This window comes from Theropithecus gelada, chromosome 1, assembly GCF_003255815.1.
Source record: "Theropithecus gelada isolate Dixy chromosome 1, Tgel_1.0, whole genome shotgun sequence".
NCBI classification, from domain to species: domain Eukaryota; kingdom Metazoa; phylum Chordata; class Mammalia; order Primates; family Cercopithecidae; genus Theropithecus; species Theropithecus gelada.
The window spans coordinates 22,235,853-22,252,946 of NC_037668.1; the positions used below are offsets into that span (position 1 = coordinate 22,235,853).

General features: G+C 50.0%; 3 protein-coding genes across 8 annotated transcripts in view; 1 reads left to right on the forward strand and 2 right to left on the reverse strand.

The window, feature by feature from the left end:
- The window catches only part of ISG20L2 (interferon stimulated exonuclease gene 20 like 2), a 7,144-nt gene extending 3,397 nt beyond the window's left edge, over positions 1-3,747 (reverse strand). The window contains exons 1-2 of one of the 3 annotated variants that reach the window (XM_025395532.1): positions 3,386-3,465; positions 1,936-2,802 (exon numbers count right to left, since the gene is read on the reverse strand). In XM_025395532.1, the coding sequence (XP_025251317.1) occupies positions 1,936-2,685 (750 nt within the window). In that variant the 5' untranslated portion in view covers positions 2,686-2,802; positions 3,386-3,465. Of the gene's footprint in view, positions 1-1,935; positions 2,803-3,348 lie in introns of all 3 variants that reach the window. The other 2 variants (XM_025395524.1, XM_025395529.1) reach the window with 2 other exon arrangements.
- On the forward strand, positions 3,502-12,059 carry RRNAD1 (ribosomal RNA adenine dimethylase domain containing 1). Of its 2 annotated transcripts, XM_025395518.1 has the most exons (8): positions 3,502-4,246; positions 7,015-7,139; positions 7,305-7,497; positions 8,008-8,070; positions 8,414-8,557; positions 9,048-9,532; positions 10,819-11,003; positions 11,735-12,059. In XM_025395518.1, exons 1-8 carry the CDS (start codon positions 4,136-4,138, stop codon positions 11,854-11,856), a joined length of 1,428 nt encoding a protein of 475 aa, XP_025251303.1. In that variant the 5' UTR covers positions 3,502-4,135; the 3' UTR covers positions 11,857-12,059. The 2 variants fall into 2 exon arrangements, with proteins under 2 accessions (XP_025251303.1, XP_025251305.1); XM_025395520.1 differs by lacking the exon at positions 9,048-9,532.
- Positions 12,060-12,398: 339 nt separating this feature from the next.
- On the reverse strand, positions 12,399-16,316 carry MRPL24 (mitochondrial ribosomal protein L24). Of its 3 annotated transcripts, none has more exons than XM_025395579.1 (6): positions 16,146-16,316; positions 13,616-13,859; positions 13,437-13,532; positions 13,125-13,228; positions 12,738-12,868; positions 12,399-12,629 (listed from the first exon to the last, which is right to left on the reverse strand). In XM_025395579.1, the coding sequence occupies exons 2-6, from the start codon at positions 13,796-13,798 to the stop codon at positions 12,493-12,495; spliced, it is 651 nt and encodes a 216-aa protein (XP_025251364.1). In that variant the 5' UTR covers positions 13,799-13,859; positions 16,146-16,316; the 3' UTR covers positions 12,399-12,492. The 3 variants fall into 3 exon arrangements, with proteins under 3 accessions (XP_025251364.1, XP_025251355.1, XP_025251371.1); XM_025395570.1 differs by having other exon boundaries at positions 16,105-16,316; XM_025395586.1 differs by having other exon boundaries at positions 13,616-14,892; positions 16,146-16,174.
- Positions 16,317-17,094: the final 778 nt, after the last annotated feature.

Genomic DNA, 17,094 nt, shown 5'->3' on the forward strand with positions numbered 1-17,094 from the left:
CTCTTAAAAAAAAAAAAAAAAAAAAAAAAAAAGAATCACGTATAAACTAAAGTTGCAGAAGGAACCTTATTCACACTAGTTTTGGAACCAGGTAAAATAACTTCTTAATATTTCAGGAAACTTTTTTTTTTTTGAGACAGAGTCTTGCTCTGTTGCCCATGCTGGAGTGTACTAGTGCGACCTTGGCTCACTACAACCTCCGCCTCCCAGGTAGCTGGGACTACTGGCATCCATCATCACGCCCAGCTAATTTTTGTATTTTTAGTAGAGACGGAGTTTCACCATATGGGCCAGGCTGGTCTCGAACTCCTGACCTCAGGTGATCTGCCCGCCTGGGCCTCCCAAAGTGCTGGGATTACAGGTGTGAGCCACCACACCTGGTCTTCAGGAAACTACACGTCACCACACCTAGCCATTTTAGGCTCTTAAAGCAGGAGGACATGCTACCAATGAGGACAACCAAAGAACATGCCACAGGCTCTGAAGATCATTCTCAAAGTGAGGTTCCAAACAGGTTTTCAACAAAAGTGACAGTCCCGCATAGCCTCCCAAAGGGACCTCCTTTGAAGGGGCTAGGCTCATCTGGACATACCTTAGCCTCATAACCCCAGCTTGGCACTGGGGAAGTGCTTTATGACCAAAACCAGACGTAGTCCCGTGAACTAGATATTTAGTTACTCCTGACTTCACCTACTTACTGTCCACCACCACCTTCATTTCTTATTAACTTCGACATATAGCCCTCATCAAAGCTGGGCAGATTTGCTGTCTCAGACCCGTCCCATCTTCTGCCTCTCCTGTGCCTTTGCTTGGCTGTGCCCCTTTGTGCCCAGGATGTTCAACTCTTCTTTCTGTCTTTTCTAAAATAGTCAGTCACCTCACCTCTAATGAACCTTCTCCAACTGACCGCACATAAGGCATTATGGGAACAGCGTGTCCAGAGAAGGCAGAGTGTGGCCCTGAAACTGCAAAGACGTGGACCAAGGGCGCCCTCTGGTGGCCTCCTGAGACCAGCAGGCGCCCCTCTTGCTCTCCCTTCATTTCCTCCTTTCACCCCTCCTAGCTCACTCTCCTTTCCTGTTCATGCCTTGCGCTCCCAATAACCAGCACAGGGCTAGAAGTTAGATGACAACCCGAAGTGCTGGCCCTCTGCTGTTTATGCCCTTCGCTGGTTACCTGTTCCAGTTGGACAAATATACCCCAGCTCCTCCTGTCAACTTTCTGCCCTCTCTTACCACCACCACTTTCCGCACTTGCCCCACGTTACTTTTTGCTTGGGAAGAGCTCTCCACCTTTCCTGTCTAAAGCTTAGGGTCCAATTCACAAGGTTTTTCCAAATCAAGCCCTTTCTCCTGACACTGATGTCTGTAGCTCTGTCCAGTTACATTACTTACTGTTATTTCTCTATGCAGATTCCTAATTCCCCAGACCCAATTTGGAACCTAAAATTGTTTGTTTGTCTGTCTGAGACAGGGTCTCACTCTGTCGCTCAGGCTGGAGTGCAGTGGCAGTGGTGTGATCTAAGCTCACTGCAGCCTCGACCACCTGAGTAGCTGGCACTACAGGCATGCACCATCACACTTAGCTAACTTTTTTGTAGACGAGTCTCGTTTTGTTACCCAGACAGATCTTGAGTTCCTGGGCTTGAGCGACTCTCCTGCCTCAGCCTCTCAAAGTGCTGGGATTATAGGCAAGTGCCACCGCGCCTGGCTAAAATAGGTCTTGACCAATGAAGTTTGTGACACCAGCTAATTGTACCTTCCTGACTTTCACGGCTCCTTCCACCGACAGGGGGCCTTCTTCAATAACCGATAGATTCTCCTCCCTCCCTCCACAAACCTTTGGTGTCTTCCCATAGTGATATCCTTTGCTGAAAAATGATTTACACCTCTCTCCATCCACCTCCCTGCCACCATCAAGCCCCATGCTTCTTACCTGGCCTCGAGCAATCTTGAAGGGTGTGGCATTCACCATGTGCTGCTTTCGGATACCACTCCATCTGGTTCGGTAGTCCACAATGTGGCAGGGGGGAAGAATGTACTCATCATAAAGCACATCTCCGTTGTAGTTGACAATGCTACATCGAGCTAAGGAACTAACATGCCCCTTTGGTCCTGTGCCCACCATCTCACAGTCAATTGCCACCATCTTCTGTGGCAACTTCTGGGATATTCTGGAGCATTTATTCTCTGAATGAGCTTGGGTGGAGTTCTGTGGGGCATTCTTCTGAGGATGGTTCTTCTTAGAGGATTTCTTCTGGGAGCCCTTCTTCTGAGAGCGGGTTGGGTGGCTACTGATCTTTGGAAGGGCACTCTGGAATTCCCCCAGCAAATCTACTTTAGCAGCAACAGAATCAGCCTTTTTTGAAGGGGCAGGGGTCAGCCAAGACACTGCAGCTTTCTTGTCCAGGGGCTGTCCTGACCCATTGCTGCAGGCAGCTGTCTTCTTCTTTTTTGGGAAGGAAGGGGTCTTCCAAGTGCCATCCACCATAGGAGTTTCCCCTTTCTTTGGAGGTTCAGAGTGCAACTTAGGCGCCTTGCTAGGGGGTTGGTTCTTTTTACTCAGAAAGCCTCTCCGTTCTAAGAGCCTCCGCTTCTTGACAAAATTTCGGTGCTTGGCATTTCCTTCTAATGCCTTTTTGGGAGGAGGTTCCCCAAAATCCAGATTGAGCAGTAAAGTAGACATAGGGACAATGGGAGGTGGAAGAGCAGTTGGGAAGAGTGGCTTATGGATGAAAAGAGGATGTTGGACTCATTCTCTGCTGAATCCTACTGTCCAACATGTGGAGGTCTGTAGTACACCCTGGGGAAGAAAGTGATCCTGGTGATTGAGCTCCTAGGCCTGGGAGAAAAATGAGGCAAGATCGATCTCCGTAGGACTTATGGAAGGAAAGACATCAGAGCAATCTCTCAGACAGAGGGGAAATGAAAACATAACATGAAAGGATGGAGGAAGCAATAGTGTTAGCCAGCAAGCCTGGATTCTAGTGAAGCCCAATTCACCAGCCGTTTGGTCTTAGTAAGGTCATTACCGCGCTCTAGGTTTGAATCTCATTTGTAAAATGAAGGGACTGGAGGGGCCCATAGAGCTCGAACCCTCTATGAGTCTAAGAGGCCAGAACACGTGAGCTCTATACTCCGCCTAGGAAGGGAACATCTAGGTACGCTCGAAAACAGTGAGAAGTATGGCGTAGATAACCTCTGGGCTACCCAGGCATCCGCAGCGTGGCCCACGAATAGAGACACAAATCCAGGCATCCCTTTCCCTTGGCTCCAGGCCGGAATTGGGGACAATCTCCACATGCATCTCACCCAAGTCCTCCCAAGCAAGGACCTTGACACCACCTACCAGCGGGGGGGTGGGATCGAGGCTCGAGGCAGCCCACCTGGATAAGCATACTTCGGTCCCCGCGGTACAGATCGCCCTCTCACACTCACGAACCTACCTCCCCGATGGGTTTAGCTAAGGCCGGAAGCGTCCAGAGCCGGATGCGGAAATCGGTGCGCGCCGACGAAGCCCGGGAAGGCAGGCGCGCGGGTTAGAACGCGCCAGAGGTCGGCGCGCGCGCACCCGCACCGCCCCGACCTCAGGTAGCGAGGCCAGTGATTCGGAGTGTGTGAGGAGCGGCAGTGGCGGCGGAGGAGGGGGCGGTGTGGGTGGGGGCGGGGGCGGGATGCGCTCCCCGGCCCCTCTAGCCCCGTGGTGGTACAACGCGAAGGTGTGGGAAGGCCGCGATAAACCGGAACTACAGCCAGCCGGACACCTCCGGCTTCACTTCCGGCAGAGGAGAGGCGTGTACGGGAAGGGGCGGGAACTGGAACTTGGCCCACCTCGTTGTGAGCTGAGCTCCGCGGCACGCTTTTGTGGCGTCATTGCACTGTTACCCCGCCCTACGTGTCTCCGACGCTGACACCTTCGCACTGTGAAACGTCGCAACCTGTGACCTCTTGGGGGCGCCTCAAATCTTCAACTGCAGCATGGGATCCCGGAAAGGCAGCGTCGGAGACTGGACCCAAAACTCTTCCTGTTCTGCCTGCAGAGCTGAGCCCCGTCCGGGTCCTGGACCCGCGTGGTAGTGACCCTGGATCCCTGTTCACTGCGTTCTCGCTTCCCGCGCTGCCTTCTGGACCGCGGGATGCCGGGCATCTCCGCCCGAGGCCTCTCTCATGAGGGGAGGAGGCAGCTAGCTGTTAACCTTACCCGTGTCCTGGCGCTCTACCGTTCCATCCTGGATGCCTACATCATCGTGAGGCCACAGGGGCGTGGGTGGGGTGTCTCTGGTCGTGTGGTTGGCTAGGTGTCCACGTCAGGGAGAGAATCTGGAGAATTAGTCTCTGATCTCTTTCCTTCTATGAGTTTCAGTCTTTTGTCTGTACAAGGAGGGGTTAAAACTGGAGTGATCCCTCCTTTTTTTTCAGCTGGCATAAATAATATTTCTTTTTTTTTTTTTTTGAGACGGAGTCTCGTTCTGTCCCCCAGGCTAGAGTGCAGTGGCGTGATCTCGGCTCACTGCATAAATAATATTTCTAATACCTACCTAGATTATTTTTGTAATCTTCCCAGATCCAAGGTAATAAAATACGTGGACATTGGAACCATGCTGCAAGTATGTTGAACTCTTCTTGGAGCATGTGAGGTGTTCCAAGAACACACATGTTATTCATCCAAGCTTTGAATAAGTTCGTGGTTTTGTGGTATAGTAGACAGGCCTGGCTCTGGAATCAAAAAGGCTTGGTCTGGAATCCTGCCTCCCCTATGATGTTAACCTTAGGCCTCCCTAACCCCCAACTTGTCCTAGCCCAGGTTTCCTCAGCTATACAGTGGATCCCAGTCTGAAGGATCATTGTGAAGAATAAATGAGAGAATGTGTAAATGGTACCACCATCCACTGAATTGTTTAGACCGCAAACCCAGAGGCCATCCTTGATTCAGCGCTGTCCTTCATTGATCCACAATCCAGTCCTTCAACAAGTCCTCTTGGCTCTGTCTTCAGAATAGATCCCAAATTCATCCATTTGTCCCCACCTCCATTGCTGCCACCCTAAGCCAAGCCACCATCACCTCTGTTCTGAACTACTTCCTAACCGATCTCGCTGTGTGCTTACCTCTGCCCTGCCATAACCAATTCTTCACTGAGCAGCTAGATCGATAGCATTCAAATGTAAATCTGATCACGACAATCCCTTGCTTCCTAGATACTTTTATGAAATCCTGATTCCTTACTATTACCTATAAAGCCCATGATCTGACTCCTACTGTCTCTTCAACTCTATTCCATTTTATTCTCTCACACATTTCACTGTGCTATACCTCTGCTGGCCTGATTTCTGCTCTGCCAATATGGCAGGCTTCTGGACCTTTGCACTCACTGATCTTCCTCCACAGAAAGGCAATCGCAGAATCGTTAAGAGCAAGGACTCTAGAGTAAAATTGGTTTCAAATCCCAGCTCAGGCTGGGTGTGATGGCTCATGCCTATAATCTTAGCACTCTGGGAGGCCGAGGCGGGTGAATTGCTTGAGCTCAGGAGTTTGAGACCAGCCTGGGCAACACGGTGAAACCCCGTCTCTACTAAAATCCAAGAAAAAAAAAGAAAGAAAGAAAAAGCTGGGCTTGGCAGCACACACCTGTAGTCCCAGCTACTCAGGAGGCTGAGGCAGGAGAATTGCTAGAACCAGGGAGGTGGAGGTTGCAGTGAACTGAGATTGCACCACTGCACTCCTGCCTGGGTGGCAGAGTGAGACTCCATCTCTAAAAATAAGTAAATAAATAATCCCAGCTCAGCTATTTGCTAGCTTTTGGACGTGGGCAAGTTACTTAAGTGCTGTGCCTGTTTTTACATCTGTAAAATGGGGGATACAAAATAATACCTACCTCAAAGTGTTGTTTAAAGGATCAAATGCGTTAATACACGTCAAATGTTTACAACGGTGTCTGGCAGAGAAGGTGTTAAATAAGTGTTTGCTATTACCTGTATTTTTCTTTACGTGCCTAGCACCTATTCATCCTTCAAGTCTCAGCTCAAATGTCAACTCGTCAGACAAGTCTTCCCTCATCATCCTATCTAAAGTAGTCCTTGCCCAAACTCTCCATTACATTACTGTTTCATTAGTGTTTTGTCTATGTGACATATGATGTTGTCTGAAGTTTTGTTTGTTTGTTTTGGTTTGGTTTTTTTGAGGCGGAATCTTGCTCTGTTGACCAGGCTGGAGTGCAGTGGCGTGATCTAGGCTTACTCCACCCTCTGCCTCCCAGGTTCCAGTGATTCTCCTGCCTCAGCCTACTGGGTAGCTGGGATTATAGGCGCACGCCAACATGCCAGCAAATTTTTGTAATTTTAGTAGAGATGGGGTTTCACCATATTGACCAGGCTGGTCTCGAACTCCTGATCTCAGGTGATCTGCCTGCCTTGGTCTCCCAAAGTGCTGGGATTACAGGCGTGAGCCACCATGCCCGGCCGAAGTTATTTTTTTAATGTAAACTCTGCAGGAGCCAGAATCTTGTCTCAGGTTCACTGTTGTATTCCCTGAGCCTACAATAGAGCTTGATGTATAACCAAAACACAGCCCCAGAATTTCTGGTGGACAAATGAATGAATAAAAAGACACCAGTGTCTGGCACGTATAATGGCGGGTTACTAAGTGGTAATGTACTAATACTGTGTGTCAGTCACTCTGGTAAGTGTTAGGGATGCAGATGGAAAGATCCCATCCCATCCCTCCTCTTAAGAAATTCAGTTTAATAGAGAAAACAGACATAAATAAGTGCAGAAATTGCTAAAAGAAGTGTGTCCAGAATGCAATCTGGACTCCAAGGAAACAGAGTTAAGCCACCAGAGTCGGGGAGGCTGGAGCAGACTTCAGAGAAGAACTGACTTGGCTGAGTAGGAGGTTACAGTGGCCCTATGTGGCAGCAGTGCTGGGAAGAGGCAGGCAGTGAGGTGTGGAGTTGAGAGTGGGGTGGGAAAGAATGGAAGTGGTAGTAGTTTGCTAATTGCTTCTCCCCTTCTTCTGTAGGAATTTTTCACAGACAACCTATGGGACACACTCCCTTGCTCATGGCAGGAAGCACTGGATGGACTGAACCCACCACAGCTGGCCACAATGCTGCTGGGGATGCCTGGGGAAGGGGAGGTCATCAGGTATGGGCTAGAAGGGCCCTGTGCTGGGGAACTCAAGGCTTTGAGCCCTGCAGTGAGCGTATTGCTCAGAGAGTCTCATAAGGTCTTCCCGGGCCTTGGGTTGTAAACTGGTGCACTCAGATGCGATGAGACTATTCACTGGAGGCCTGGGCTGGACTATCTCAGGTACAGGTCAGTGTGGCCACTCACCCTGCTGGCCCTGAAGTCCACAGCCTGTGCCCTGGCCTTTACCCGGACGCCTGGCTTTCAGACCCCCTCAGAGTTCCTGGAGAACCCCAGCCAGAGCTCCCGACTAACAGCTCCATTCCGGAAACATGTCAGGCCCAAGAAGCAGCATGAGATCCGGAGGCTGGGAGAGGTGAGGAGATGGCTGGAGCATGGGTGGTGTCTGGGAACCCAGGGACTCCTTAAGCGTGGCTTACAAAGATATGTGCCCTTTACTTCACATGCAAGGCCAGAGGCCCTAGACATTCCTTTACCTCAACAGATATAACTATAATCATATTTTGATGCTGGGGTTCTTTTTCATCCTTTTGTGGGGTTAGTTGGTAGCTAGGTCTGAATCAGTCTCATTCCTGTTCTCAAATCTCCATAATCCGCTCATGGCTTAACGCAGGGTTCTTGTTCTGTGGGGGAGATTGAATCACTGACCTGTAAGGCAAGGAGAGTGGGCCTGAACCTGGATCAGGTCCACTCTCCTTGCTTCCACCCTCACCCCTATATCTTTCTTTCCAAATCTGTCATCACATCCGGGGTACCCTGTGTCCATCTTTCTCTGTCATCTTTGTCTCCTCCACTCTCACTATGGGTGTTTGCCCCAGGAGTCAAGAACCAGTGGCCAGGAGACCTTTGTTCCCTCCTCTTTCAGTTGGTGAAGAAGCTGAGTGATTTCACAGGCTGCACCCAGGTTGTAGACGTGGGCTCAGGCCAGGTGAGCCAGAGTCTTGATGTACTGTTTTTTTGAGTCATGGGGAGATAGAACACCTGGAAGGCAGGTTATTGGGCCACAGGCCCAGCGAGGCAGGTGTCAAGAAGCGGTGGAACCAAGCAGGGCAGATTTTTTTTCTCTTTGCATAATTTGTTTTAAGCCAGTCAGATTTAAATGGGGGAGTTATATACCAACTTAAGCCACACTGACGTTAATAAGTTCTGTAGGGTAAAATTTAAGCCTTCTGTCGGGCCTGGGACCCAGGTGTCCAGGTTACCCCTGGGGAGGGTGACAATGGATACGGCACTGAACAGGGCTGTTTCCATCTTCCTCCTCATGACTCCAGGGCCATCTCTCCCGCTTCATGGCTCTTGGCCTGGGGTTGATGGTGAAGAGCATCGAAGGGGATCAGAGACTGGTGGAGAGAGCCCAGCGCCTGGACCAGGAGCTTCTGCAGGCTCTGGAGAAAGAGGAGAAGAGGAACCCGCAGGTAGGCCACCCCTTCCTGCCACCTGGACTGTGGGAGGAGGGGCTGCTTGGCTGGAATTGAGCACAGAGGTTGGATTCCATCTTTCAAATTTCTCAGCTTGAAGTGGTGTGGTCCCTAATTTCTATTACCTCTTTCCCAAGGTCCCCCCTTCCCCAGTGCCTCTCTTTATCTCAAAGTTATTTTCTATTTACAAAGTGCTTTCCACACCAATGTATACTTCTCACAACCTGTGAAGTGGCCACTCAGGTTTTAGACTCATTACAAATCAGAAAACTGGGTCTCAGAGATGAAAAGATGTACATGGTGAATGATAGGTCCAGGATTTATCCCATCTCCTGACTTGTGGTCCAGCCCTCTCCCGCACCCAGCTTATCTCCCACGTTCCTCCTTGGGGAATAACATGGAGGACAGATCCCTTCCTGTGGCCTGACGTGGCCTAGGGACAGCAAACAGACTTCCCATCTGCCTTTGTCCTTTCCTGCCTCCACAGGTGGTCCAAACCAACCCTCGTCACTCCCCACACCATGTGGTTAGGTGGGTAGACCCCACAGCCCTGTGTGAGGAGCTTCTGCTTCCACTGGAGAACCCGTGTCAGGGCAGGGCCCGCTTGCTGCTCACAGGCCTCCACGCCTGTGGGGATCTGAGTGTTGCCTTGCTGAGGCACTTCTCCTGCTGTCCTGAGGTGGTGGCCCTGGCCTCAGTGGGCTGCTGCTACATGAAGCTGAGTGACCCTGGCGGCTACCCACTGAGTCAGTGGGTGGCTGGGCTGCCTGGCTATGAACTGCCCTACAGGCTTCGGGAGGGGGCCTGCCATGCCCTGGAGGAATATGCTGAGCGGCTACAGAAAGCTGGCCCTGGCCTCCGAACTCACTGCTACCGTGCAGCACTGGAGACAGTCATCCGACGGGCCCGGCCCGAGCTCCGTCGGCCAGGCGTGCAGGGTATCCCCAGGGTCCACGAGCTCAAGATTGAAGAGTGAGGTTGGGGTACGGGGGTGGGGGGCAGTGGAGGGGAGATTTCTAACTGGAGATCTTCCGCCCTCACTTTCAGCATAGCCTAAAGAAAATCTAAGTATACCCAGAGGAGTGATTTGGAGTTCTCTGACCAGGGTACCTTCTCAAAATTTCTTTAAGAGAGTTGTCCCTCTTTTATCAGGAGACTAACAAAGAAATATGAAGTTTTGGCCGGGCGCGGTGGCTCATGCCTGTAATCCCAGCACTTTAGGAGGCTGACGCGGCCAGATCACCTGAGGTCAGGAGTTTGAGACCAGCCTGGCCAACATGGCGAAACCCTGTGTCTACTAAAAATACAAAAATTAGCCAGGCGTGGAGGCACGCGCCTGTAATCCCAGCTACTGGGGAGGCTGAGGAATAGTTTGAACCCAGGAGGTGGAGGTTGCAGTGAACCGAGATTGTGCCACTGCACTCTAGCCTGGGCGACAGAGCAATACTGTCTTAAAAAAAAAAAAAAAAAAAAGGGTTTTTAAATGCTAAAAATATGGCTAGTTGGACAGAACTGGCTGAAAATGTTTAAATCAATTTACTATTGGACAGACAGCTCACAGCCAGAGAAACATTCAAAAATACACAGCCAGGTGTGGTGGCTCATGCCTGTAATCCCAGATCTTTGCGATGCCAAGGCAGGAGGATTGCTTGAGGCTGGGAGTTAGAGGCCAGCTTGGGCTACGTAGAGAGACACCTCTGTACAAAAAAACATAGGCAGGCATGGTAGCTCATACCTGTAGACCTAGCTACTTGGGAGGCTGATGTGGGAGGATTGAGGTGTTTGAGACTACAGTGAGCTATGATTGCACTGCTGCTCTCCAGCCTGGGTGACAGCAAGACCCTGTCTTAAAAAACACATATTTGGGAGGCTGAGGCGGGCGGATCACAAGGTCAGGAGATCGAGACCATCCTGGCTAACACGGTGAAACCCCATCTCTACTAAAAAATACAAAAAATTAGCCGGGCGTGGTGGCGGGTGCCTATAGTCCCAGCTACTGTGGAGGCTGAGGCAGGAGAAGGGCGTGAACATGGACGGCAGAGCTTGCAGTGAGCAGAGATCATGCTACTGCACTCCAGCCTGGGTGACAGTGAGACTCCGTCTCAAAAAAAAAGATATATATGTGTGTGTATATATATATTCGTGAAAACGCATATTAGGGTAGAAAATAAAGCAAAGTTGGAATTAGGAACAAAGTTTAAGTGCGAGGTGACAGTTCTTAAAACCAAACTGAGTGCTGAATGTGACTGATCCCACAGATATGTGCAGCGGGGGCTACAGCGAGTGGGGCTGGACCCCCAGCTGCCACTGAATCTGGCTGCCCTTCAGGCCCACCAGGCCCAGGAGAACCGTGTGGTGGCCTTCTTCAGCCTGGCTCTACTGCTTGCCCCACTGGTGGAGACGCTTATTCTACTGGACCGGCTGCTGTACCTTCAGGAGCAGGGTGAGGGTGGCCTACAGCAGGGACCCAAGGACTATGGTGACTGGGGTTCTGGGACTCCTTCTCCAAGTCCCAGCTCCAACGTCACCTGGGCCCAGCTAATCACTGTTGTGATCCTTGGACCCCACCTTTGAGTCACTAGTGGGTTGGGAGTAGGGGATTTGTTAAAAAATTAAGAATCCAGGCGGGGTGCAGTAGCTCATGCCTATAATCCCAGCACTTTGGGAGGCCAAGGTGGGTAGATCAACTGAGGTCCGGAGTTCAAGACCAGCCATGGTGAAACCCCATCTCTACTAAAAATACAAAAAGTAGCCGGGTATGGTGGTACACACCTGTACTCTCAGCTATTCGGGTGGCTGAGGCAAAAAAAAATTGCTTGAAGCCAGGAGACAGAGGTTGCAGTGAGCCAAGACTGCACCGCTGTACTCCAGCCTGGGTGACAGAGACTCCATCTCGAAAAAAAAAAAATTAAGACTCCTACCAAATCAGCCTCTGGTGAACCTCCCTAAGGTGCATGTTAAGCAAGCTTCCCAGGCATCGAGAACCTACAATGCAAGAGGACTGCCTCCCAAGTCAGTGCCTTGGGAACCTGTGTTCCTTGTGGAGAATGGGGTCTCCTTAGCCCGGCTGGATCCTCCCCCATGGGGAAAAGGGACTGTGCCTATAGGCCTGGGCAGAAGAGGCTGAGTGAGTTTGGTTCATTCTTCCCCTTATGATTAAGCCCTTTCTTCCAGGTTTCCATGCTGAGCTCCTGCCCATCTTCAGTCCTGAACTCTCTCCCAGAAACCTGGTTCTGGTGGCCACCAAGATGCCCCTGGGTCAGGCTCTTTCTATTCTGGAGACTGAAGACAGCTGATGCAGCCTGAGGACACATCTCAGACCCCATCATCTGAAAGTGCCCAGATAGCACAGTGGCAGAGTACACCTCATACAGAGAAGCAGCATCCTGCATCCTCCTGAGTCGTGGTTCCTTCATCCCCTTTCTCTCCCTCCATGGATTATGTAATACAGTGTAAAGTTTTAATTTATTAAAAATTAGAAATCTCTGTTTCCTTCCCATTTCTGTAGGTACATAAAAGGAGACGCGCACCCTCCCTGTGGCACTGCTGCAAGGGTGCTACAGTTAGGACTCACACGCCACTCCCCACTGGCCTCCCTAGCAGGTGGTGTAGGTGACAGCTTCTGTTACTCACAGATCTCCATGGAGGGGACTTCTTTACCCCACTTTGGCCTCCAACTCAGAATCTGCAGGCCCTGCCCCTTGGGAGGGCTGCCTTAAGGCCAGCTAACTTCCATCCAGGTTCTGTCATAAACTCAGGGAAGAAGCTCCTTTCCTTCAGTCCCTGAGAGTGTGCTGGGATTAGGGGTGCCATTCTATCTCACAGCAGCTGTACACAGGACTCATAAACTGCACTTTATTGGCATCTGAAAAAGAGGTGCCTCAGCCTTCAAGGCTGGGACAGAAGTTGGGGAGGAGCTGCTGTCCCTGGGCTCAATACCAATAGACCTTCTTGTATTTCCGAGTCTCCTTGATCCCCATGGCCTCCATCACCTCCTCCTGTAGTGTCTTTAGACAGGGCACGTAGGTTCTTTCTAAAGCATCTTCCACTGATGTGTCTTTGGGGCCATCTGTTAAGCCAGAGGAAAGGAGATGGGTGGGAGGGCTTGCCAACTTTCATTAACATCCCCTACTCTCACTCCTAGCACCCACCCCTGACCTTCTTGCCCCTCACTCACCAATCCATGTTTCAGGGACGATGCCATCAGCTCTGGGAAATTCGGGTTTAGGGATAATTCTCCCCGATCGTGTGGAGACTCGTACCCGCTCTCCTGCTTCAGTATATCTCCACTCAATCTCAGTGGGTTTCCTGGTGGATAGAAGAGGTGAGCCTGGCCTATGAGCCAGTTTCCTGCCACCCTCCAACCCAAAAGCAGAGTCAAGGGTTCAAAACACCAGGGTTACCACCGTGTTTCTCCACCTCTGTGTTGGGGTTACCTGCAGGGAATCATGTCCATGAGATGGTCCCTCTCAATCTCCAGAGCATCCAACCCATCATTCCCATTGGACAGCACTTTGTGGACCCAGAGGGTGAGAAACCCTCTGCCCAGAGCCCTGTCGCTTGCCTGTCCATAGGATCCACAAGTTTGACCTGGCGGTGGAGCAAGGGGGCTTCACTAGGGATCATGGTTCCTCGGTAATCCATGGTCTTGCCAATGTAGCGGTAATACTGTCCAAGAGAGGGGAGTGTCAGAAAACAAGGGGTGTGAAAGGGGTTTGCCCTTGCTACTCAGCACATTCAGCCCAAGTTGAAAAGTAGAAGGTTCAGTAATGCCACCATCCCCTCAGCCAGTCTCCTGCCACCCTGCGCTGCTTGGAATGGAGAGGGACGGATGAGACGGGCTTCCCAAGCTTCCCCATCCTCTCTCTCCACTTACTGTGTTCAGCCCTCCCACGACCACACAGTTTTGCTGCCGGATAACTTGAACCACTTTGCCCTGCTTTCCGGCATCCTTGCCTTCTAGGATCTCCACCTGTGGGAAGATACGAAGGTTAGGGAGGGGGATCCTTGCCCAGGAGATTCCCCATCACTCTATGCCCTGTATGAGGCTCTCACCGTGTCCCCACAGAACAGATACCAGTCTTCATCAGAGATGGGTTCCACAACCACTGGGCGCCGCCTGCTCCATGGGGCGTTCTTCCTCTTGTCTGCCAAGGAGCCTGGGGAGCTCATCCCATAGCAGTAATTGGGGGGCAGAGTGACCTTGGATGCCAAGGCCAGTAGGGCAGAAAGACGCATGCCTGGAGGCTGTAAGAAATCCCTTTGCCAGCAAAATGCTCAGAAATCTTCCTTGTCAGCTCTGGGTAGATGGATAGAAACGGGAGCAAAGAGGCAAGGGAAGGAACATTTTTTAAAGCACTTACTCTGTTGCTCAATGGACCTCATCACATTGAATCTTCACAAGAGGTTATCATCTTTATAGATGAGGAAATAGAAAGGTCAAGTAACTTATTCATGATTACAAAGTTACTACATTGGAGAATCAGCATTCAAACCCACATATATCTGACTTCAAAGTCCAAAAAATTCATTAAGGACAAGGGCCATGTTATCTATCTCAAGTTCATGAATCCAGAGCTTGGCACCTAGTAGGTGCTTAAGAAATACTTATTAAATCAATGTATGAACAGCAGGATAGGAAGAAAACAGAGGATGGAATGCTGGCATACGGCCAAAAGGTAGGCAGTTGTAAGTCAGTGAAATGAACAAATAGGTAGCAGAAATAAAAACTGGGGTTAAAATGTCCCTATCCCACTTACAATTCCTGTCCTAAGACAGGAAATAACCACTCCTCCCTAAGATAGCTCCTTTTCTAAAGGAAAAAGACCCAAGGCCAGACTCTAGAATTACTGAGTCCTAAATTTCCCAACTAAGTATGTGCTCTAAACCACTCAATTCTCAATTAATGAGGTAGTGAATGAACTGAAGACATAAATGGTAAGTGCTTCAGTTTACTGAATACTTGCAACTTCCCAGGTGCAATGCTAGGTGCTTTCCTGTATCTCATTTAAGCCTAAGGACAACCAAATGAAGAAGTCACCATTAACCTCATTTTATACATAAAAATGAACCTTATCTATAAGGTTCTTCAAAGACAAATAAAGATACTACAATGGCATAAAGAGCCCTGGACGGGGAAGTCAGATCACCTGGGTTCTACTCCCTGCTCTACCATCATCTTACTGTATGACACTAGGCAACTTTACTTATTTATTTTTTGAGACGGAGTCTTGTTCTGTCACCCAGGCTGGAGTGCAGTGGCATGATCTCAGCTCACCGCAACCTCTGCCCCTCGGGTTCAAGTGATTCTCCTGCCTCAGCCTCCTTAATAGCTAGGATTACAGGTATGTGCCACCACGACCCGCTAATTTTTTAAAAAATATTTTTAGTAGAGACAGGGTTTTACCATGTTGGCCAGGCTGGTCTCGAACTCCTGAAATCAGGTGATCCATCTACCTTGGCCTCCCAAAGTGCTGGGATTACAGGCATGAGCCACCACGCCCAGCCGGCAATTTAACTTTTGAACTTCAGTTTCATCATCCACAAAATTTACAGGGTTGTGGGTGTCATTTAGATTATTTTAAGTATTTTAACAAAGCAAGGTGCAAAGTAATGTGAGTAGTAGTATCCCTTTGGGGTATATGAATATATATTCCAGCACAGTTACATTTATGGAAAGGAAACAAGAAACCAAAGTACTTGTTTTAGGGGAGAGGAACTGTTTGGGAGGACTGTTAATTCCATTTTGCTTCTTCCCATAATAACATTTGCATTTTCTAACCATGTGCACTTAAAAATATGTATTAACGGGTTATCTGAACAGTGAGATACTGGGTCATTTTTCTTCTTTATACTTCTCAGTATAAAGCCCTGATGTTATTTTCGGAAAAAGAAACAAAAACAAACAAAAAAAACCCTGTTATTTTCAATTAAGGCTGATTGGCCTAGTGTTCCTCAGTATTCAACAAATGCTTAGAGAGGACTACTATATGACAAACCTAATGCTGGGAATTTCATTGCTGGCATTTGGTCTTCACATTGCCCAGTGAGGGAGGTGAGGTTGCCAGATGCATCATAAAGTCTCTTTTATAGACAAGGAAATCAAGGCCTGAAAGCCGGAGTGACTACCCTGGTTCATAAAGTTTGACAGGAGCAGGGCCAATCTTAAGACCCAAGCCTCCCGCGTGATTGCTGCAAGGAGTCCCTTCACCTCAGTCATTCCAGGTCTGAACCACCCCAGCCCAGAGCAGCTTGCATGCCCCCGATATCATTCCCTTCTTTCCCTCCACAATCTGGAGATGCTGCTGGTGAGCGTCCCGCAGTGGGGCTTTCCCTGCATGTTCTGGAGGCGCCGTGCAATATAGCGGGGTCGAAGGTCTGCCCTCTCAGGTCACGGTTCCAAAGGCTTCCCCCACCAGCCTCATCCCAGACAACGTCAAGGCCTAGCTATCTTCAGCACCCACCCGCTCCAAACTTTCGGTGCAAAGAAACCCTGGGGAGGCGACTGAGCCATGGGCAGGGAAAAGGTTAGGCTCTTCCCGCACCTGCCTCTCGGATGAGCACCTCTGGGGCGGGCGGCCCTCACCTCCACTTTCCGCGGCACTTCGGCTGCTCAGCACATGGGCCCTCAGCGTCCCCTCCCCTGCCACGCCCGTCGACTTTGTGGGAGATGTAGTCCAAGTGTAAAACGGCAGCTCAACCACGAATCTGATCTCTCAGCATGCTGGGAGTTGCAGTCCGCCGCTAGAAAGCTGGAAACAGGAAGTTTGGCGGGGTAGGAAATCAAGGAAACCAAAACACACCATGAAGCATGTTGGGAATCGAAAGGCAAGCTGGTTAGGGCGGCCCGCCTGGCACATTCCCGCGCATGCTCTGCGTGGAGGCCGCTGGGAATTGTAGTTTCTAGAGAAGAGGGCTCCATTTTCTAGGTGGTTCTGGCTTCCTGTTCAAGGCGAAGGGCCGCCCTTACCAGACAGGGCTACAGCCAATGCTCTCCCTGACCTTCTCTGCTGGAGTGGGGGCAGGGTAGATTCAAAAACTGCCTGTAGGCTTTCTAGAGGAAGGGATGAAACGTGGGCCCTTCCAATGCTAGTAGCCGATCTAGTTACAAAATGTCAGATCTGGAAGGAAACAGAAATGATCTAAGCCAGTCACTCCACTTAACTCGGGGAGTACTATCGGGATTTCACCCTACCAACCCCCTCCCCCTACCACCCCATCACCAGCTAAGGGTGGCAGGTAGCATTAGCAAGGAGAAAGGGTTATACTATTATTTGACTTGACCTTTGGGGTCAAAGTTGTTTATACAATCAGCCTCCAAACTCCCACTTCATCTTGGGCTGTGGTGGATACTGGCATCCTCCCACACCCCACTTCTTATGCAAACCCTTTTTAAAAAAAAAAAAAAAAAAAAAAAAAACCTCTTCCAGGTGCGTTAAACAGTGGCTGGGCAGGAAAGGTAGAATGAATGGTGTGGTTTATTCTAGGACTCTGCCCACAAGAAGTTTGGATTTCCAAATGCCTAAGAATGGAGG